At 36.1% G+C, this 23,879-nt stretch overlaps 1 protein-coding gene across 1 annotated transcript in view; it reads left to right on the forward strand.

Moving 5' to 3' along the window:
* Positions 1-23,879, forward strand: part of LOC138699847 (probable G-protein coupled receptor CG31760) — an 856,195-nt gene that overhangs the window by 255,902 nt on the left and 576,414 nt on the right. The window contains exon 2 of the mRNA XM_069826037.1: positions 2,351-2,474. Within this exon, the coding sequence (XP_069682138.1) occupies positions 2,351-2,474 (124 nt within the window). The remainder of the gene's footprint in view (positions 1-2,350; positions 2,475-23,879) is intronic.

The following is a 23,879-nucleotide window of genomic DNA, read 5'->3' on the forward strand; positions in this document are numbered from 1 at the left end:
TTGCAAGTACAAGTTTATAAATTTCGCTAGATAATGCGCTTCCACCCTCTTGTATTAATTCAGCTGGAATTTGATCAATTTCTGGAGACTTGTACTTTTTCAGATTTTCTATTGCACTTTCGACTTCAGAAAGTGTGGGTTCTGGTATAAATGGCTCAGCAGTTTGTATTTGAATTTCGTCCCAATCATTTCTATTTGGCCTATGTATGTTTAGTAGTTGCCCAAAATAGTTTTTCCATCCGTTCAGGATTGACTGAGAGTCTGCAAGCAAGTGTCCATTCTCATCCTTAATCACGTTTACCCTTGCCTGATATCCGTTTTTAAATTCATTTATACCCTTATATAAATCTAGAATATTTTTATTCTTACTATTTGTTTCCACCTCATTCAGTTTTAACTTCAAGTAATCTCTCTTTTTATTCCTAAGTGTACGACTTGCTTCCCGTCTTTCATTGAAATAATTATCTCTATTCTCCTCAATTGGATCCTGTAAGAATTTCAATTTTGCCTGTTTCCTTCTATCTACTACAATGGAACAATCTTCATCAAACCACGGTTTCTTTTTCTTAGTTTCATGATAGCCTATGCTCTGCTCAGCTGCAATTTTGATATTATCTCGGATATTATCCCACACGCTATTAACGTCCAACTCTTCCTTAGCTTTGTCGGAAGTTGCTAAAGCAGCAAACCTATTTGAAATTTCAACCTGATAACGTTGCTTAGTTTCGTCGTCCTTTAATTTCAGAATAAAATAATAAACAAATAATTTAAAACAACTGTTGTACCTACCTATTTTGAAGTTACCTATTACCAGGCAATACATTTCACTTGACCAGGGTTGCAGAACTGGGGAAAAGAGTTGAGGAAACATGGTGAAAGAGTTCGTTCCCCCATCCACAAAGCCGAGCCTTCAATGACGTTTGTGTGACGTTCTCTCTTCTCCTCTCCCCCTACCGTACATTGACGCGAGATTTGAAGAGATGAGATCAGTTACGTGTTCCGAGTTATGACGCGTGCTTCAATTGGAGCAATGTTTTGCATCCCTGCACTTGACGATATGTGTCAGGGGAAAAACAATTCTTTGTATACATCTGAAGTCTGATTAGTGTAATATGTTATTAGTCAGCGAAGTATGTATGCAATGGAGAAGGACAGGTACTGGTCACCCAGTCCATTATGTTCTGGTTTAGTTTCCTCGTGATTGATGTGTTATTGGTGTCATTTATAAGGTTCAAACCTGTCTTCGAACAATTGACTAAACAATAAGTCTTAGCTTTTCCTGCCATTCGGAAACAGCTATGTCCATATTATACACTCGTATTAACCCTTTTCGCTCGAATGAGTCCATTTGGAATCATTAAAATCTCTGTAATCTCTGAATCATATGATTTGCCTAATGATTCCATTTGGTATCCTCAGAAGTAGTTTCGTTCTTTACCTCTAGAGTACAGCACTCGCCAGTTTCTTGGCCACCTGTTATTGGGAAGAGGCTTGCTTTATGCAAAGTTAATATTTTCTCTCACAAAACAATATTCAGGTCAGAAAGGGTTAAACAAAGTGGGCGGCAATAGGTAGCCCAGCCTTACTCCCAAGTTACTTATTTTATATTTTGATTTATGTTTTGTTGTATCTATTGCTGTCATAGTGGTTTCATTCATATTTGTCGAAGTTAGAATCAAATGTTCTAGGTATATTCATTATTTGACACAGTCTCCCATAACTTACTACGAGATATATATTGTCAAAGGTTTTTATAAAATTTGTAAATAAAATGAAAGTCTTGCAGTTGAATTCTCTTCTTTTCTGAATAATAAAATTTGGTTTAAATGAATACACAATATCCAAATGATCTTCACCTTCGGAGTCCGTGTTGCAGTATATAAACTATTGTTATTTTTATTATTAAGATTATTATTGAGGTCAGATGTTTGTATAACCGCATATTAAGATTTCTTTTCGATTGTAATATCACTTATACTTCGTGGCAAGTTTTAGTAACCCTGCTTCATATAGGTCTAGCAAAAGAGGAAATGTTGTTAAGGCTTGTCCTAGAGTGTGTTTATGTTGTAGGGACATAAACAGTATATGTAACATTTATTATGGATATAATTGGATATACCCGTGAACATGGTGAAGGAGTAGAGATATCACATTCACATTTACAAATAAATATAGACCTATTCCTAAAGGTAAGAGAAAAAACAAAACACGCTTTTTCTGCGCACATCCACTGTGAAATATATTGCTAAATGTAGTGTTTACAAAGGTCCTCCATCTCAGGGTGAACTCTAAGAAAACGTGATGTGTATACAAGACAGAAAGTTGTGCAATCAGAGCCGTTTGTTTGCAGGGGTACGAGTGGTATCGACATCGATTTGAGGAGGGTGGACATAGACCAGTGCCCTCTCCCCCCCGGAAGCACCCAGCTCAACATATTTGCAGCCTCCGACAAGTGCAAGAAGAAAACAACCAAGGTAAGAATATATATGAACCTGCAATCAATTTTTATAAGGACAAATACCATCTGGAATCCATCGTCATTACGAGACAAATGATAGGAGCTCGTGGAACCATACCCCGGTTCCTAGTTGACTTTTGTAAATCTTTTGGCCTGCATAAAGTTATTTTAAGAGATCTAACAATAATTGCAACACTCAAATGATCAATAGCTGTTTTCAGGCATCATACATATGGACCATGTCTTTAATTCACATCTTCTTGACTTTTTTTCGTATAGCCTATTGTTATGTGTTTCAATCTATTTCAATTTGTTATTTTTCACTGTAACAACATAAATATGTTTCATTAAGCCTCAAGGCATTTACTATACATTTTTACATCATGGTACTCTTTGTTTATGGCAACCTGTAGTGGTTACAGGAAGAAATAAATAATAATAGACATAGTCTTAAAGCTTACTTTTGCAGCTTCTTCGATATTTTTAATGTCATTTCATTTTTATACGTATTTTCTTTTGTTCTTATTTCGTATTTACACCAAATCTGATTTCAGCCACTCATAGGTGTTCTCTTGTTTTTCAGTGCTGCATGATTAACTTTCGTATGTCTTTTTAATAGCAGTGTGTTTCTAGAAAATAATTGTTTCACTGACAGTTTTAATAGAAAAACATTTTAACTGCCAAAACTTCACGAAACCGGTAGAAACAGGATATTTGTGTTGGTCAAAGTAAAAACAGTAATGTGTTTGTCTCTTCTTTTTTAATTTCCAAATAATTTAGTTTCTTTTTGCTATTTCTTCTATCAGTTTTTCTTTCATTTCCAGTTTTATTTTATTTTCTCATTCCCCCCTCCGTCTCCCCAACAGTTCATCTACAAATAGCCTTTTTCAAATGTTTGCCATGTTTATTTCTCCTTCTCTTCTACGTTATTGCTACAAGTCTCTGAACTGTTGCTTCAGTTAGGTTATCGAAGAGTCAGTTTGCAACGTTCTTCTATCTGTTTGAGTATTTCCTTTAGAAGAATACTTTCGTCACAGTTTTTACTGACTTGCTATTCGATATTCTGTGTATGAGTTTTGTGAGCACCCCATTCAGGTTTCTGTACTTCAATCCATTTGCAGTAAATTATATAGGTTGTAACTATTCCAATTTTCTGATGTAGTAGAGGACGTGAAAGTAAACATTTTTTTCTTGATAAAGTAATGTCCGGAAATGCTTCGTACAAAAGACAGGACTCATCACCCAAAATATGGCTGCATTTATGTTTCATCTGTTAGTCCACCGAGTTAACTGTGTGGTAGCGTGTGTGCCTCCAGACCAGCCGCTCCGGGTTTGATTTCCAGCGAGATCAGAAATTTTCTTGTGAAATGTCTACTTCGGGGCTAGGAGAGTTGGCGATACACAACTTCTAATCACTAAATTGTGCATCAGTATGCCTAGGTTAAATCCCAAATCTCTCCGCAGTGTATATGAAGGGAAGGCATATGTTACTGTTGATATTGATTCGTCCGTTGAATGGGAACGTTAAGCCTGGCAGCTCCCTTGGTGCTACGTGCCGGAACAGGGTTTCTCCTTCTCCCTTTCTCACCTTCATCATCATACACACCCATTCCCTACACTACACTTACACGAACATTTAACATACATTAACCCTAGTACACGACAAAACTCTTCACAGGTACACATCATGCATAACGTGGTCCGCCGAAGTGGTACGCAATTTGAAAATGGGTCACAGTCCTGCCATCTATCCGCAATATGCGGAACCCGAATCACGTAAAGTGAAGAGGGTAGGCATTAGACACACACGTTTCAGCTGTTCTTGTTACCATGGAAATAATAGTTGAAGTTAGGTTGTTCTATGTCACAAAATATCGTTTTGGACGTTTTCTGTAAATATTTTGGTTGGATTTGTTGATAACTATCTAGTGGGACCATATCTTATTCCTGCACGATTGAATGAACATGTTTATGGTATTTTTCTTGCGGAAATGCATTCGGAGCTGCTTGAAGATGTCTCCATTAATATTTGGAGAAACATGTTTCAATACGACGGTGCACTCGCACATTTCGGCTTAAAATGCCGAAATTATTTAAATGTACGATTTTTCGAATCATTGGATAGGGAGAGGAGGTGCAGTGGCTTGGCCGGCATGTTCCCCAAACATGACTCCAGTTATTTATTTATTTATTTATTTATTTATTTATTTATTTATTTATTTTTTTGTGTTTGAGATCATATTAAATCAATTGTTTATGAAACACCCATCGACACAGCAGAAGAATTAGTTGCAACTAGTGTAATTATTCTTGTTTTTGACGATCTTCGTAATCGAACACAGATATTTCGGAGGATGCGTAGTTCAATCATATGACGTTATACTTTGTGTGTCAACAATGGCAGTCACAATTTTAAACAGTTCCTATAGTTTGTTAATACCATTTTCTTAACATCTGGTATTAGATAAAGTTACTGTGTAACCGTAGAAAGTAAATAAAGTTACTTTCTGAGTTGAGATACTTTAATTATTACCTTCACACCGCTATCACTTGAAAACGAAGCATTTCCGGACATTACTTCATTAAGAAAAAATGTTTCATTTCATACCCTCTATCATATCAGAAAATTAGGAATGGTTATTCTGTTACATCCTATATCTTATTTTTTATAATGAATCGTTGAATTTTATTTCATAATTGTCACAATAACTTTTAAAGGGAAACTATATTACGCTGGGTACGTATGGAACGCTGTGAAACGAAATTCTGTGACGAAGGTTTTAAGAGAGGTTGGACAAAATGTCTCTTTATAAGGACGCAGAGTAGAACTAGTTTCTTTTCTGAATGGACTGTCAATACGCTGAATTTGTAGTTAGAAATGTTACAACTTCATAATACAACGTATAATATATTCCATTTTTTGTGAATATTTATTAGTTCCTTGTATAATTTTATTTTATATTTTATTATTACCGGTACATTCACTACAAAACGCAAAATGCAGGCATTTCTCATCGTTATTTTAAGTAAAATTGTAAAGCTGTAAAGATGTCTTCTTATAGGCTCTATAAACTTGAATGGAGATATGGAAATAAATCTCAATGCTTTCATGACCTCAGCGCTAGAAACTGGCACCACGCTCCGACTGCCTTTAATCTCACAAGCAAAAATTCTCATGAGGGCAGATAAAAAAAAGTTTTTTTTCTTCACCCATGTTAATAATGTCAAAACAAGTGCATATACAAATTCTGGCCACTCCAGTGAAATTGCGAGGGCAGTAAAAATAAGATTCCCTGGGGCAATGTACAAAAAGAAAACACAATTTCATGGAAAGCTTTATTGGAAGAGATATATCATTTGTTGAGCTATTTTTCAACATATTTTCAACCAGAACTGAGACATATGTCACACCGTGGGATCAACCTTTGTATTCCTGTGTCATAGAAGTCTGCCGCCTGGGATCGAAACCAGTGTGTGACAGCCGTGTGTACCTCACTGTCGATCCCATGGTATGGCAAATGTCGTAAATGTGGGGAATATGTTCAAAAATAGTTCAACATTAATTGTATCTGTTGCAATAAATTTTTGTAATAAAATTATGTTTTCTTTCTGTAAACGGCCTCAGGGAAACTTATTTTTCACGGCTCTCGTAATTGCGCTCGAGTGGCCACAATTTTACAAGCACTTGTTTTGACATTGTTAACATGGTGGAAGAAAAAAATCAACTTTCTTTATCTTCCTCCATGAGAATGCTTGTCAGCGGATATCCTTTACTCAATTTTAGAGGAACCTTGGAGAAGTATCCCGCCACTACTCGATATTGAATTTGGGACCTTTCAGTGTGCATCCTCTACCAACTAAGCTACTAGGTCCCTTAATCTATTATAAAATTATACACATTTTCCACTATATCCGTTTTAGGTAACCCTATGTCAAACCTATTTTGCTTCAATAATTGGCCATGTGTATCAGTGAGAAATTTATCATCTCTGCCTCGCTAACAGGGATGATTGTGTGACCGTAGCTTTCAGTGAATGACAACAACGATTGTGCATGACGTGTGTCGTTAAACGCATAGACGTAATTTCAACATGACGTTGTGACGATCAAGTTGATTAGCACTTTGCGCACCAGCTGAATTAGACCGCTAATCCATGTACAGCAGCTGGAACAACTGTGATGTCAAGATTGCCTATCTGTAGTTTTGTCAGCTGACAGGTTCTGCCACATTAACAGGGGTTCATCGTGGGACAAATTTTACGAGATTTGAGGTAGATGAAGCTGGTTTTAAATTGATAACCGCTTTTTGAAATTACACACATCTTAAATCGTGAATATTACGTTTTTACAATTTTAGACACGCTTGCGTTACTCTGGTGGATTTAAAGATTGAAAGGCCTTTATTTGAAGGGATCATAAAGTCTGCGTATCTCGAAATCGTAATAAAAAGAGTTAATCCTTGGGTAAACCGAGCGGGCTAGCGGAGTGGTAGAGGGCTGGCCTCGCATTCGGGAGGTCCGGGGTTCGATCCCAGGGGCCGGCAATCCTAACTGAGGTTTTCCATGGTTTCTTCAGTTATTTCCAGGAAAATGCCGGGATTGTACCTCTTGAAAGTCCGGCCATGGACGGCGATCCTTCCCTTAATCCTTTCATATGTGTGAGTGAATGATGTGTAATGTCTTAAATGTTTGTGTTGTATCGGAGGTGGCCCCGACATTGAGGTGATCCCTCATCCGGGGAGGCCCTTCATATCCTTGTGTGGTCAAAAAAGTATGTATGTGATCCATAGTAATTCCTCTCCCGATAGGTCGCGGCCCTGTAAGGCCCGGGTGGCGTGGGTCGTGTAAATGTACCTAGAAGGGAGAGAAAGAAAGAAAGAAAGAATCCTTGGGTAAACCTATTAACATAAAATGTTAATGTGAACTTGTCATGTATAAATAAGAAAGAGGTAAACCGTTGTCGCCTCGCAATGCTATCCACTTCACTTGTTTGCCGATAGTCAGATCAAAATATGATGTAATAAACACGCATTTCATCATGACGTGCAGTTTACGTACAATAAAAGTAATATGTATTTTAATATTTGAAAATGTTATAACCTAAATATAATATTATGAAGGAATATACTATAGTCTGTAACATACATTTCAAAGTGCGAAGAAACAGAAGGCTCCTAGCGGTCAGACTGGATTGGGTATTGTCATATAAAAATACCGGTTTTCGACATATTTTACCGGTAAAAATAAAGGTTTTAATAATATGTTATGCAAATTTAATGGTATAAGTAATACTTACTTACTTACAAATGGCTTTTAAGGAACCCGTAGGCTCATTGCCGCCCTCACATAAGCTCGCCATAGGTCCCTATCCTATGCAAGATTAATCCAGTGTTTATCATCATATCCACCTTCCTCAAATCCATTTTAATATTATCCTCCCATCTACGTATCGGTCTTCCCAAAGGTCTTTTTCCCTCCGGCCTTCCAGCTAATACACTATAAGCATTTCTGGATTCGCCCATACGTGCTACATACCCTGACCATCTCAAACGTCTGGATTTAATGTTCATAATTATGTCAGGTAAAGAATACAATGCCTCCCACTACGGTATGCCTAACACCCCACACCACTCGTAAGACTAACTCCAAGTTGCCCATCAACGAGGCGTCGAGGCCTCAGTGCGTAGATACTCGCTCTGCATTAGAGACGACATTAATTCAAATTGACTGGTGGGAAAGGCCGAAAATATTTGATCACACGGTACTGTAACTGTGAAGTTACTTTCACACTCTAAACTTGAAGTTAAACTTACGCAAACTTCAAATCACTCCATTCAATTCATATACTTTTAGACGGAAAGATAACAATGTAAAATTGTAGAATTTGTAAATCAAAAGTTCAAAGATTTAGTTCACGTGAAAGTGAATAATTCAGCCACTTACAAGGCAGGGAAGACGAGGTAATGGAAAATCGGGTGCAGAATAAGCCGATGATGTTTTCCTAGGGTGTTCTGCAAACTTACAGATATTTAAGAGGAACGAAAAGAACGAAGAACCCTGTTTGCAGAGCTAGGATTAAAGCTCCAATTTCGTGAATAGGATGAATTGCCTTGTCAACGGTGTAGAATCGACTTCTCAATATACTTCATTCCATCAATAAATAGTAATACTTTGAGAGAACCAATTGAGGATTAAGAATTTGTCACGAAATTCCGTGAAGGGCAAGGGCCTCCTGACTATGCAGGGTGTCTTGTCAAGCAGTTCCCGGTTAGCCACTCCGGGAATGATGGTCACTTTTGTAATGTAATAGTGTCTTTAAGATGCTGTCTGGGTTAACTATTCACTAATCACTGCTTGGGTTGCAAGTCACTTTGTGATGACCTTCCATTGTTGTCGGCCTTTCTCTGTTCTTGACCACAGATAGCCGAATCTTAACCTGAGTTCTTCCGCCCACCTTGTCTTCTGTCTTCCAACGTTGCGTTTGCAAATCCTTGGGTCCCACATCGTAAGGATGTGTGTCCACCGGTTCGTGTTAAGTCGCATCACGTGTCCTGCCCATTTCTTCAACTTGTCGGCCGTTTCTGCTGCATCTTTGAGATGTGTTTGACTTCTTATGTCTTCGTTACGTAGTGTGTGTCTGAATGTGATTTTCAACATCTTCCTCTCCATTTTTCTTTGGTACTTTCTCAGCATGTCCCGCTCTCTTTCTGTTAGAGACCATGTGTGTGCTCCGTAAAGGAGAACTGGAAGGATGCAGCTACTCATGACTCCGCTTCTTAATTTTAAATTGTAAGTCTTGTCTGCCAGAATGAAACTGAGGCTCCAAAATTTCTTCCATGCATTTCTGATTCTTCTCTGAATCTCGTTCTGTCGTCTGTTGTGAAAGGACATTAGTTGGCCGAGATAGATGTATTCAGTCACATAGTCTAGTTTTCTGCTTCCTATTGTGATTTGTATTTTGGAATTGTTAGTAATGATTTTTGTTTTCTGTGGGTTTAGTTGTAATCCTCTTCCGTGCTGAAGTTCTGTAGCTCAGCTATCATTGCTTCCAGTATCTTTGACTGACGTGGCTAGAAGTACGATGTGGTGTGCAAACAAATAGAATGGACTATTTCTATGTATGAGTTTATCTACTGTATCTCATTCTCGATAGTCTAATTTTCTTTGTCTGTGTTTACATAAGTTCACATTGTGCATGAAGCTTTATAGTTGCACAATTTTAACTCGCTCTGAAGGATCAGTTAACCATACCGGGAGTTAATTGAATCTTTTGCCCAGGAGTGATGCACCGTTGCCCGCCGGCGGTCGCTGAGCACTGGGTAAAAACATTGAGTATTTTAAAATCAATTGCAGAATGCAAATTGAAAACTGGGTCTTGTCAGAACAGGACATGAGTATGCTTTACATGAAGTGTAAATGTATAAAATATAAGCCTACTTCTATAACTTTTTATTTTTAGTTACACCATGAAACACTGTATATACAAAGTTGTTGAAAATAAATATATGTTTTTAAACACAAATATTTAGGTAATATAGACTGTGCGACAACATAATTTAAGTGATATCTTGTATTAATTTTTGAAGTGTCAGGTAGCTCAGATGGTAGAGCGACAGAATGAGCTATGACTATTTGGTATGAAATAGAATTGCATCAGAATAACTCTTCTCGGGTTCTCAGCCAGGTAAGTTGGAGATTAGCTTCCAAGCTTTCGACGGCTAGCTCTGCCATCTTCTTCAGGGAATAAAGTGATGTGAGACGAAATCGAAAAATCTAAAAATCGAAAGGGGATAATTGGGAGGAAAAATTTAAAGGTACCCAAAACGCGTCCTTGCAAGGGGTTGAGGGCTGTACGAAACTAAATATGTGAGCTCCAAGCCTGTTGGCCACTAGTCTCACTCCGGGTTACGCTGCTCCACTGAAGGAGCTCTAGAAAATTTTGAAGGGGAAAACCGAAAATGGACGTAACTTCTTAGGTACCACATATGCGAGGGGGACGGAAATGTGATCAAGTGATCACGGGACGGAGCGAGGAGGAGATGGCTGGTGTTCGCCGTTAGGATGGCAGGTGTTATCTTGCACATTGAAAGGGGCTTGGCCATTTCGAAGTGCAAGTGAAGTCGTGAAACCTCTGTCATCTGTTGTTCGATGACAAGGCAAGTGAAGGCCGTCAGAAGAAGCGCCGTGAAATCTAAATCTGCAATTTGAGAGGTTCCCTGTCCTTTCAAATTGCGACTAATTGAGTGACCTCGTACAATTAATAGACAATTTATAGGTTCTGAACTAGGGCATACGTCGTTTACAAGAAAAGGGGAATATATATGGGGAAGGGCATATAGGTCCGTGGCCCATTTCTTATAGGGCTCATCCCGACATTTGTCTTACGCCTTAGGAAAACCACGGAATACCTTAGGCAGGATGAGTTGTCTCATATAAGAGACTAGCTAATTTGGCTATTAGGTAGGAGGTGATTGCTGTCATGAGCCTTGTTGAATCGTCTCAATTTAGAGACCAGCCATTTGGCTTTATGGTGACTCAATTACGAAGAGAGGGGAGAGATGTAATGATTAATGATACGGGACCATATCTAGCCGGTAGGGCTTCCCGCTGCGGGCCAGTCAGGAGCTAGTTCCTAGTCCCGACCGCCCAGCGCATTCCGGTTGGTGGAAGCGGCAGCCAATCAGGAGCTACTTGCTGGTCCCAACTGTCTGCCGTGTGCTGGTGGTCTAAGCGTATTGATGCAGGTTTCCATGCTGTACTCAGCTGTAAACCTCCGTCTCTGTTGAAATTATTGCCACCTAGCTGGATTTCGATGGCTTCCTTGATAACCAAGTCCCAGTAACCTGATGTCTTGTCCAAGATGGTGGTGGCGCCGAAATCTATCTTGTGACCAGTTTCTAGGCTGTGTTGGGCCCAAAGCTTGGAAGCTAATCTCCAACTCACCTGGCTGAGAACCCGAGAAGAATTGCATCGTTTATTAACTACACACAAGCTCTATCGGATGTTGCGATGGCTTTAAAAACACTAAGTGAAGTCCACAGACTCAAAGCTATATTAAACTAAAGCAATTACAAAGGGTGAGAAAGGAATAGAAACAATGTGAGTATTCACAATGTTAGACGCGTTAGCGTTACAAACACAACCCACCACTCAATTTAAAACAGAAAAACGTGAGTGTGCATAAAAGAAACTTCATTTTTTTTTATGTTTGCTGCGTCCTGTGACTGCAAACAAGATAATGGACACAGTAAAGAGGGAATTAGAGATGGGGGATGGATCGCTTGCTGTGTTATACCATTCTGATTACACACCTTTATCATTCTGTGCGAGCCAGAGTGGCATATATGTTTGTTTCTGACTGTCACTAAGGCTACAAATTCGTAAGTTGTGATTTATTCCTTTTTCCTAACAGGAGTACGTGCCGTTTCTTGCGATTGTCCTGCGAGACACTAAAATACTGAAGTATAAATAATATTTAAAGCCATGTATTCAACATTAAAAGCCGATAATACAGTAAATGTTAACTACATATTTTAAATTCTTTCTATGGAGCTTGGCATTGCATGTGGAAAAAAATGGGGCCTCCACCGTATATAGTCCATACTACATAACGTCCATATAATAAAAACTCCGTAAGGTCAAAATGTCCACATTGTCAAAATGTCCATATGGTGAAAATGCCCATGTAATAAATGTCCATACGACAGAAAGCCCATACGATATAACGTTCGTAAGGTGAAAATGTCCATAGTGTCAAACGTCCATAATGTCCAAGTTCAAAGGAAAATTCTGCTTGAATAGAACACAATACATTTTATTCCATAACTCGTACAAATAAGTTATTAATCATCGGGAACCGGAGCCCCATGTTTAAGATGGTAACCAAAACTTTTAAGGTAGCTATATGAGAATTTCTCCATTTTCTTTGTACCTGTTGTAATTTCTCACAATCTGGAGAATTTGTCTTTGATTCGTCAAATACGTTTTATTCACCGGCTCTTTAATTTGTGCATGCCCGCCTCTTGCTTGCAATATTTGTGTCCAAATTTCATTTTATTCGCACTTTAGGCACTGTACAAATCGCCAAATGGATGAATGATGTACAGCCAACGCTCTTGCTCTTGCCTTAACACTTCAAGGTGCACTTCACTTCTATACTTGCTTCATCGGCACTATGTAATTGCTTATCTGTGCCATCCCGCAAAGCCCGAATGTTGTCCAGGTTGCTGTTAGTTATCATTGCAGCATTACAAATTTTCATTTCCCTACATAGCCAGTATGTTTTTGTCCTCTCTCTATTAAAGTCATGATGTTGGTACAGTTACCCACGAAAAGAAAGAAGTGGCTTACACTTCTGTGATGGCACTAACTGAGGGTTTCGTTTCATCTTCAAATATTTCAGTTCTGGTTAGTTCTGTATTTGAAAAAAGTTTTACATAGATTACTATAACTACCTTGAACAATGGATATAGTGTACATTATAGATCTATGGACATTATGACTCTGGATATTAGAGTGAAGTGGACATTATAGAACTATGGACATTTTGATTCTGGACGATTTAACATGGACATTTTCAATGTGGACATTATTCCATGAACATTTTGACGTATGGACATTATAATCCTGGACTTTATGTCTGGTAATCAAAATGGGCATTATGACGAACTAAAGAGAAACGTCTAGAAGCATTTGAAATGTCGATACGCAGAAAAATAGAGTCGACACAGTAATTAGGTTGCATAAGGTGCTGACAGTCCTTCTATTGTTTAACGTAGTGAAAATTGGGTCCTCAATAGAACCCTTAAAAGAAGACTAGAAACATTTGAAGTACAATTTCTCAGATACAGGATACACATCAATCGGCATACACATTAAAACACCATATTCCTAATGTCCAAATATGGAAGGGATTAAATAACACACATAAATTATAAGAAAAAATTCTCAGCATTAAATGGCAGTGGTTTCAACACACAGAAGGAATTGATGAAAATAGAATCACAAAAAAGTACAGTGAACTCTCCTAAGTTCGACAAAACAGAATTCAAAGTTCAGTCCAATAAGGATAGTGGGTGTGGCAGATGAAATGAATACAAATTCTTATTGGCTATCCGTCAACGAATACAGCACTGTACTTCCATTTCCTGCCCGTCCCGAGACTTGTGTATGAGCTTCTAGTACCAAAGTGGGTTTCTACAGTTCCTTCTCACAAACGGCACAATTCTCAAATATAAAAAGAAGAGTCCATTAATTTAAAATCAGTGATCAATATGGATGTCCTAATTGGTAAAATATTCTGTTTTCCTTTAACAAAAGTATCACTACAAGACGCAGAACCAATTCCCATTCAAATGGCAAACCCATTTCTTAGTGCCCGTACAGGGGCGTGTCTAATTCTCCTACGTAAGCAGTCGAACAACAGGATGTCGACCTTGATTTCTGTCGAACTTAAGACCTTCCACTGTACTTCAGTATAAACCAGACCCACCGGCTCAATCGGCTAAGGCGCGTGCTTTTCAATCTGCGGTTGTCAAAGGAGGTGACTGGGAATTCGTGCTGGGCGGAATATTGCCAGTTTCGCTTGGTGAAAATTGGTCAACAGTACAATGGGTATAATAATTGATTGAAATGTTTAAACTATTAAAAAGTAGAACAAGACGACAAGAAGGAGAAGAAGATACGAGAAAGATAAGGGTTTAATTAGACTCTAGGGTGACTGAAAACAGTTTACATATATTGTACATTACCGACAGTTACTTATAGAAAGAAAAAACAACATTATATATTAATGTAGATATAGATGTATGTGTGCATCAAGAATTTTAAATATAGAGAAGTCTGAGAACGATAAATCGGTCAAATAATAAAAGACTTGAAAAGCGTTAAAAGATTTAGCTTTTAAAAACACATTAAAACGTAAGGAATAAAATTCTATTTGTTACCAAAACTCGAGACTTCCATCACAGTATGGTTATTGTGAAAGCGTGATTCCTCCATAATTTTATTATTAATTTACTTTTGTACCTACAACAATTTATTCTCATAGATACTATTATTGTATGTGTATTCCTGGCGTTATGGAAGAGAAGGCCTGATGGCCTTAACTACACCAGAATAAATAAATAAATAAGTAAGTAAATAAGTAAATAGGTAAGTAAATAAATAAATAAATAATGCTGTATATGGCATTCAAATCATTCTAAAATTTCTAATGATACTACTATCCCTTGCTTAACTGCAAATGAGCATATACGCTACTTAGGTGTAAATTTTTCTTACGTTTTATATATTCGATTCCTTAACCGTTTCATGTAAATCATTTTACCTTTTAGGTGTGTTTCCAAGTTATATATAATACCATTTGTCAAACCTGGCAACTTTTCATAAAGGAAGCTTAATTAATTTATTAATTAAATATATATATATATATATATATATATATATATATATATATATATACAGTGGGCCAAAAAAGGTACAAAATTAGAAATACCCTACTCTATTTTCGGAAATAAATAACATTAATTTGTAATGAATACACTGTTAGAAAGAGTAGATTTTAAAGATGAGCAGGACTATTTATTATGTTTATTGAGGCTCAGTTAATATCTTATGGAGGTTAATATATAATGATGCGAAAAATGTGGTTTTTGAAGAAAATTTATTGCTTGAAAATGCAAAAACTGGATGTTGGTAAAATTAATAATAATTAATTATCTTTCAAATAATCAAAATGAAAAATGATGATCCATGTGACCGCCATTTTCCCGCACAACCATTTGTAGGCGTTTTCTCCATTGCCCAATAGCACTGGACATCTGTCTTTGATCAAGCCGGTCCCAATATTCAAGAAGGCGTTGTCTTAAATGTTCAATATTCCGAATCTTTCTTTTGTAGTAAACTGTTTTTTGTAGTTGAATCCATACAAAGAATAATAGTCCATAAGAACAAGATCTGGTCTGCAACTTCAGCGGAAACCATCAGATAATCTGAGAAATGCGATCTTTCACGCAATAATCTCTCAGGAGTGATATCATGACCGTATCTTGCTAATCAATCGTTTTACACTTGAAACAGACCATTCTTGCTGAGCGTAGTTCCTTACAATTTGACGGGCAGATAAATTATCATATTGGTGCAAATGTTTAATGAAAATCTTGTCTTCGTTCGTTAAGCGATCCATTATTCACAAAATGAGAACTCGAAACGGAATAAAACAAATGATGATAGCGCAACAAACGGCTTGGCCTGTTCAACTCGTAATACCATAATAAATATAAATAATAATAAAGATGGACAAAAATAGTTTATGTCCAAGCCTATCATTATTCTATCGTCGAGTATTCCTGGCAGTTGTCATGACGGTAATGGTTACAGTGGCCTCTGATAGGGAAGATTCACGATATTTCGATTAAAATATCTCTGGTCCATAACATATTTATGTAAAGATTTTACTCACCTACATGTACAGGGACATCATTTTATTTTTACTAACATTTCTAATATCAACCTGGCTATACCTTTGGATCAACGGTTGCTACTCCCTTCCACGACTGGAGTTAGATGATACTGGCGTAAAATACAAACAAATCACTTTACTAGGTACAGGAGGGAAGAAAAGTAGTTCGTCCATTTACGTAAACTAGGAAATATCACGTTTTTGAGTTTGATAATTTTTATTAGCTTTTTGTTTAATCAAAATGCAGTACAGTGTTAACAATGAGTGTTTTTACTCACGAACTGAGCTGTCCATGCGAACGTATTCATTATGCAGTATATATTATACTGTCTACAGCACATTAGCGTACATTATAGAGAATGAAGTGAAATTGAAAAATAATCATAATATGGATATTTAAACACATTTTTGAAAATGGTGGCCGTTCATTTCCATACAGGCTTCAGTTCTAATGTGTGTAATTCCAATTACCAGTTTCGTCTTTAGTACTAGTAACTCATTTTGAAATAATTCTGTACCTACTCTGTAAAAGAGTACCTTACGTACTGTAAATTCAATCTTCACTTCCGCTCGATCAGAAAAAATAAAATTACTCAGACATGCGGAATGCGACGTAGGCAAATGGACGACAGTACTTGTGCGAAAATGATGCAATATTGAAAGCTCACTATAAAAAGCGAACATATTTTTGGAACGTACTGTTTATTAAGACCGTAAGGCTATTATGACTGTATATGCGGTCTTGGATCTGTGTGAAGGACGGTTGAACTTCATTAATAGAAGGGGTGGGAGTAAAGTGCATTCAAAAACTCAGGTACAATAAAAATTGAAGTAAAAATAAAATGATGTCCCTGTACAAGATTTAAAAGAAGTTTATTCAAGTAGAAACTAGTCCAGAAAAGCCCAATGGCTTTGCTGTTAAGTATTTAGTATTGGTCTTATTTCCTATCTGCATTGTTTTCAAGAAACGGTTCTTTGTTTTGCCCGTCTCTCTTTTAACATATTCTCCAAATATTCATTCAAGCAAGTGCGTATTCACTTGCTAATAGTGCTTGATTATACAACATAGATACTTTTAGAACAGGGGACGATGTGTCTGTAGGAATTATTTTCCTCGTGTCTTTGGGTTTGAACAAAAAAGTACCTATGCACACATAGTTCTCCGTTATCGCCTATGAGAATAGAACTCCGTCATTTAAATATATTAACTTTACTTCAACCCGAGCTACCGCCACCAGAAAGAGGAGATTACATCCTGTGTTTGCTTTGTTACAGGGTCTTTACACGCCTCACTTCCTTTCTTCTCTTTTTTTCTACTTAAACGCTGCGACCTGTTCCGATATTGCAACCAAGGTTTTCAGTTAAAATGTGGTAGAAATTTGTATAAAGCAAATGCTTTTCAGACTTCATTATCACTCTCATAGCAACATATAAATTGAACCCCTTTCAGATTTATAAGGTATAAGGGCTATGCATTTACTTATTCATATATAAACTCCTTCAGCGAACTTAATGTAATTATGTTCAGACTCCTGTATTAATAATAACGTGGAAAATGAACCCGGGTTATAGGTGTGTTTTTGTTACCAGAGTTTTAATATTCTGGAAGTCTATAGCATTTAACGATCTACAATAATGTTATGACGTTACTCCTCTGATGCAGGGCAGCATATCGTTGAGATTCAGATATAAGAACGCAGGAAATCGCATAATGGCTATAACAGTGCCTTTAGTGTATTCTGAACCACAGGATTTGCTTTTGGAGTAACGTTAAAGCTTTTTTTACCCACTAAATAAATCATTGTGTGTAAATTATTCACTATATATAGAGTTGTATAATGTAATTTTATTGGAACTCTGTTAGTTATTATCAATAAATCGGACAAAAATGTAACTAATATTACTATTTACTAATGTACTATCTTCTTTCATATTTAATTCAAATAATTTCCTTTCTTACCTACTACTGGCGTTTTCTACCCCAAGATACTATACTTCGCCCCATAATGTCTGACAAGAGAAGTATAATTGCTATTTAACCAATGACAGAGGTCTCATTCCATGCTTATCTTGAAGCTGGGTGAGGGTAGAACGCTTCAGACCACCCATCTTTAAGACAAGCGTGAAATTAGACCTCTGTCATTGGTTGAATAGCAATTATACTTCTCTCTTCCTCTGCCGGCAATGTTTACTTCTCCTGTCTGACATTATGGAACGAAGTACATATTCAAGTTTGATTCTCGGTAGGGAACTAAAATTATAAGATGTGGACAGTCGTAATTAGTCGGTACAAATGTTGTTAGTATATTCCTACTACAAAAAAAATTAATTAGAATAATAGTAGGTGCCAAGTTTAGGGAATCGTGTAGGACAGTGGTCGTCAGCACTCGCTGAAATGTGCAACGGGTACGCGGTGCCGTCCCGTGTGCACTGTCGTGCGACAGGGAGAGATAGAGAGCATACCCGCTAGCAGGTACGAGAGCACTATAGTGCACTGCTTTTTCCGCGAGTAAGAGAGGCTAGCCCCAGCATGCTCTGTGCTGACGACCCCTGGTGTAGGAGCTTTTTCATAAAACTACAAGTAATATCCATGGCTTTTCAGTATATTTTTTCATTAATAAATTTTATTTATTTATGTACTTATTTATTTGTTTGTTTGTTTCCTTGTTTATTTTTTGTTTGTTTGTTTGTTTCTTTGTTTATTTTATTTATTTATTTATTTATTTATTTATCTACTTACCTACATAGTTACTTATTTACTTATTTATTTATAGCATAAATACTCATAAAATGACTTTCATACTCTATCGGAAAGTCTATCATGCTATCAGATAGGAGTGCGTTATATGACAGTAACATTTTAACCCTCAACTGGTATTGCTTTTTAAATGTACATTACGATATCTGTCCATATGGGTCTATATTGACACATAGATACCAGTTGAGGGTTAATAGTCTCCCTATAGATATAAAAGATCAAACTCAAAACATAAGATTATTTAGGGCAAAATTAAAGAAGTACCTAATTTCTCACGCCTTTTATTCTGTAGGTGGATTTATGATATCCAACAATGCTGCATATATATTTATTTCTTGTATTAAGTACCGATAATAACACCTTGTGTTATACTCGTTCTAGTAAATTGTAAAATTCTTCTGAATATGGTGATTAATGGTACGTACGTATGATGTATTAAGTGGCGATAATAACCTCTCCTGTTGTATTGGTAAATTGTAAAACTCTTCTGAATATGGTTATTAATGGTACATACGTATGATGTAGGCTATTATGTACCGATAATAACCTCTCGTGTTGTATTGGTAAATTGTAAAACTCTTCTGAATATGGTGATTAATGGTACGTACGTATGATGTATTAAGTACCGATAATAACCTCTCGTGTTGTATTGGTAAATTGTAAAACTCTTCTGAATATGGTTATTAATGGTATGTACGTATGATGTATTAAGTACCGATAATAACCTCTCGTGTTGTATTGGTAAATTGTAAAACTCTTCTGAATATGGTGATTAATGGTACGTACGTATGATGTATTAAGTACCGATAATAACCACTCGTGTTGTATTGGTAAATTGTAAAACACTTCTGAATATGGTTATTAATGGTACGTACGCATATCTTCTGTATATGTTTCAACTAAACTTCACTATAATTAAGACTTTGTAGTACTGTTGAGGTTTTTTTTACATGTTCCATATTCTAGCTGTAAAGCGATGTACCAATACCGTGGAATGTAAATAAATACAATACAATACATACATTGAAAGGTGATTTGGCGAACGTACTAGTAAGTCTGTCATGCTTACAGGCATTGAGATATTCAATATTGTAACAAAAATGAAACCTTTTACATCATTTTCAGTCTCGTCTTCTTTATAGATAGTCTTCATTGCGAGAGTAAAAGCCATCGATCAAGAGCGCTAATGTGTGTTCCGTAGATAGGGTCTGGTCTTACAGATGGGGTAAGACTAGCACAGTGTAATTTCTGTATGGTTAGACATGAAACCGTAATAATACTAGTATACAGTCGCTTACCTTTCTTTATTAAGACTGTGTGATATACTATTTCCTCCGGCTTATTGGAATTCCAAGCGTTCTAATTCGTTTATGAGCAGGTTAAAAAAGTCCTTCATTGCACGTGCTTTGTCAATTCTTCCACCAACAGGTGTGGGAGGTGTGTGGTCCTGTAAGAATCTTGAATCCGCTGTACCGTATTCAATTTACAACATCTGTTCTACTTTTTGTCAGCATTCAGCCCTGAAACACCAATCAATATCTTCATCCCCTGGCGCCTTTTCTTGGAAGTAATATTTCCGAAATCCTTGAGTCGTATTTCCAATATTATGCTAACCTTATATATCGTGAGAAACACATCTCACTTGACAAATGGAAAACATTACTCTAATTGGAAATAGGCCTACAATTGTATATAGTATGTTCACTACCGAAAATGTTCAAAATGTGCTTGAAGACAGTGCCTCACACGATCCTCACATTCTTCTGTCACACTTAAAAGTGTTGCAGGTGAGATGTGCCTGGTAACATGGGTGATCCTTTGCTTCATCTATAGCCTACATGTAGACTCTGTCTGAAAAACTTGCCGTTTCATAAGTTCCCTTAGAAAAAAAACAAGGGGTATGACGTCAGGTGACCGTAGAGGTCCACATCGTCCAACCCAGTGCACACCGAACGTCTCACTTAGTTTTTGACGAACTATTAGAGAATTATGTGTCGTGGCCCAATCTTGTTGAAATCACATTCTTATCCGTTTGTTCAGTGCCAAATCATATTACAGTACTAGCCAGTAATTCCCCATATGTGTGTTTGTTTAATAATAATAATAATAATAATAATAATAATAATAATAATAATAATAATTTATACTGGTAGAGTTAAGGCCATAAGGCCTTCTCTTACACTCTACCAGGTATACAAGTATACAAGTATTGAAATTTAACAAAAAGTTAAAGAACAGAATATCAACATATTACAAAAAATATCATAACAAAATCGATACTAAACAATTTGAAAATAATATCATAATAAGAAAGAAAGTAAAATACATTTCTAAAGATTGGAATGCAATAAAAGCAACTCAGTACAAATAGTTAACAGGGAAAACGTAAGGAAGAATAAAACAATAATAATGTAAAAAATAATACAACAGAGAGAAAATACGAAATTTAAATAAAATCCACAACAAAAAGCTATGATAATAAATGCATCTGGTTATAAAGAGAACAAAAAAGGAAAAGGAAGAAAAAGACATATTTTTTACAAAACTGTCGCAGAGAATAGGACTTATAATTGAAGGGAATCTGAATTGAAAAAGTGCAACTTCAGTTTATTTTTGAAACTAGATAATGTCCGACAGTCTCTGAGTGCTGTGGTAGAGAGTTCCAGAGGTGAGCTGCAGAGACTGTGAAAGATGAAGAATAGGATGATGTTCTGTGTTTAGGAATGGAGAGTGTGGTTATGGTGTTGTGAGCGAGTATCTATTTCGTGATGAGAGGGTAAATGTTGAAAACGAGAATCTAAGTAGCTAGGGTTAGAGTTCTGAACGATTACAATGTGTACGGTTCTCAACATTACAAATTATACTTACTGCAGTTTTAATAAATTCATTATTTTAGGATCATTACACCAATTTACTATTCCATATGTCAGATGACTATGCATATAAGCATAGTATATGGATTTTAACACTTCATTACTAACATTTGTTTTCAATTTCCTTAATATAAAAATCCCTTGAATTTCTTACATAGCATATCAATATATCATTCCATTTAAGTGTAGATTATATATGCACTCCTAAAAATTTGACAAAGTCCTTAGAATTGATTCTATTGTTTAAACAAAACTTTAAGTTATGAGCCTTTTTTATTTAAACAAAGAGAATTAGCTGAACACCAATCTTCTATTTTTAGGTTGATTGTGTGAAGATCATTAATAATTTTTAATCTATCACGTCTAGTAATTTTTATAACAAGATAGTCCGTATATAAATATGACTTTATATATTTGCCATTAATTATAATATACACTATATTATAGTGTAAGTCATTTATATAAATTATGAATAAAATCGGCCCCAAAATGGAGGCCCGAGGTACATCAATATTAGTAGTTTTGTAGCGAGAAAAACTATTATTAAAATATATACTCTGTTGCCTATTGTTTAAATAAGACTTTATAAATTTCAAAGTTAGTTCGCTAAGACCATGCAACTTCAATTTCAGTAAAAGAGCTTCATGAGAAATACTGCCAAGTGCTTTTGACATGTCATAGAATCGACTTAATACATGCATTTTACCAGCAATATTTTAAATGCATAATTTAAGAAAATTCGCAACAGCGCCAGAAGTTTCTTTACAAGCCCTAAACCCATACTGACATTATCAAAAATTTATTTTCAGAGAAATGTAACAATTATTTATTAATAATTATTTGATATACCTTAGATATGATAGGTGTAATAGATATGGGCGACGGTTATTGTAATGTGATCTAGGTCCGTTTTTATATATTGGTATATCTTTAATATATTTCAGACACTCTGGAGAAGTGCCAATATCTATACAAGAGTTAAATAAAGAAGTTACAATTTCTGCTATATTTAATGAAGCAAAATTAATTTTTTAAGAGAATATATATATATAATATATGAATGAAGAATTACTTTACTTGGAAACGTTATATACGAAGTGCTTTATCATTTGGGACTCCTGGGTCACAAAATAATAATTAATATTCTTTCGTAATGGCTGCCAGATCCAGCAAAAAAACTCAAGTCATTATAATGAGGACTCAGCGACACCAATTATCTTGTATGCGTCCTTTGTCATCTTTTTGTTATCTCAGGCATTGATCTTAGCAAGCATAGACAGCATGAAATATACAAGGTGCAATTAATGATTTTCGAACTGCACTTTTATTTATTGTACCGTTAAACAATATGTATGTATCTCTGAAGATCATAGCTTCCAAGTCTGTTGAGTCAGTTTTCAAACAGCGTCGGATTGTCTTTAAAAACTGAGCTTCTACAATTGATTTTGTGCAAACATGTCGCAGACCTGTTGCGGTTTATTTTGAGACATCAATTTATACGTCTTATGACCACTCGTCTTCTCTGACTCTCAAGTGGTGCATTTAGTATAAATTCCAGGCGCTTCTCTGGTTCTAGATAATTTCTCCATTTCCTACGTCCTATATGTGTTGCCTACATACAGGGCAGTCCGGAAACTTATTGATTGCCCCTTACATACGCCCTCGTATATGAAACTCAAAACACTCTTAGCGAGAAGGAGATTAAAAAGTCGCATATATTAATTCTCTTTAATTCAAGTTTCTGATCAAATACTACTAAAAAAAAATATCAAATACTGTGCTAAACTGTCATTTTATTTCTCTAAGAGATTATTACTATTACTATTGCTACTGCTACTGCTACTGCTACTGTTACTTGAATATTATTTCAAAAGAACTTGTTTATATAAAGTGTGAAACAAAACATCACTTACTTTGTTATCAGTACTTAAACTGCATTGCTTCTAATAAGAAACACATGAAACCTAAAGTAACTCGACTTCATTCTGTTATCAAAATATATCACATTTTGTTTAGAACTTATATGTCAGACAGCGTCCCTCCAACTTGAGAAGAACGTCTGAATATTTCACAAGTTTTTCTTGCCTCTGGAAAAACTGGGTGTTTGTAATTCTAAAAGAACTTACGAAGAACTGGTAGTGCGCGGGAGTTAACAGAAATGACGCTGTCATTCCGAAACAGTAGAGCAACGAATCGCGCTTTTGTATTTCTTCATCTGCCCTTAGCACCTTTGAGTTATGCTGCATTTTACATCTTTTAAATCCGTTTCAGTTACGTCACTCCTTACAGTTTTTACTTTCTCCTCACTTTGTGTAAAGAAAATTCGTGA

This window comes from Periplaneta americana, chromosome 5 (genome assembly GCF_040183065.1).
Source record: "Periplaneta americana isolate PAMFEO1 chromosome 5, P.americana_PAMFEO1_priV1, whole genome shotgun sequence".
Classification (NCBI taxonomy): domain Eukaryota; kingdom Metazoa; phylum Arthropoda; class Insecta; order Blattodea; family Blattidae; genus Periplaneta; species Periplaneta americana.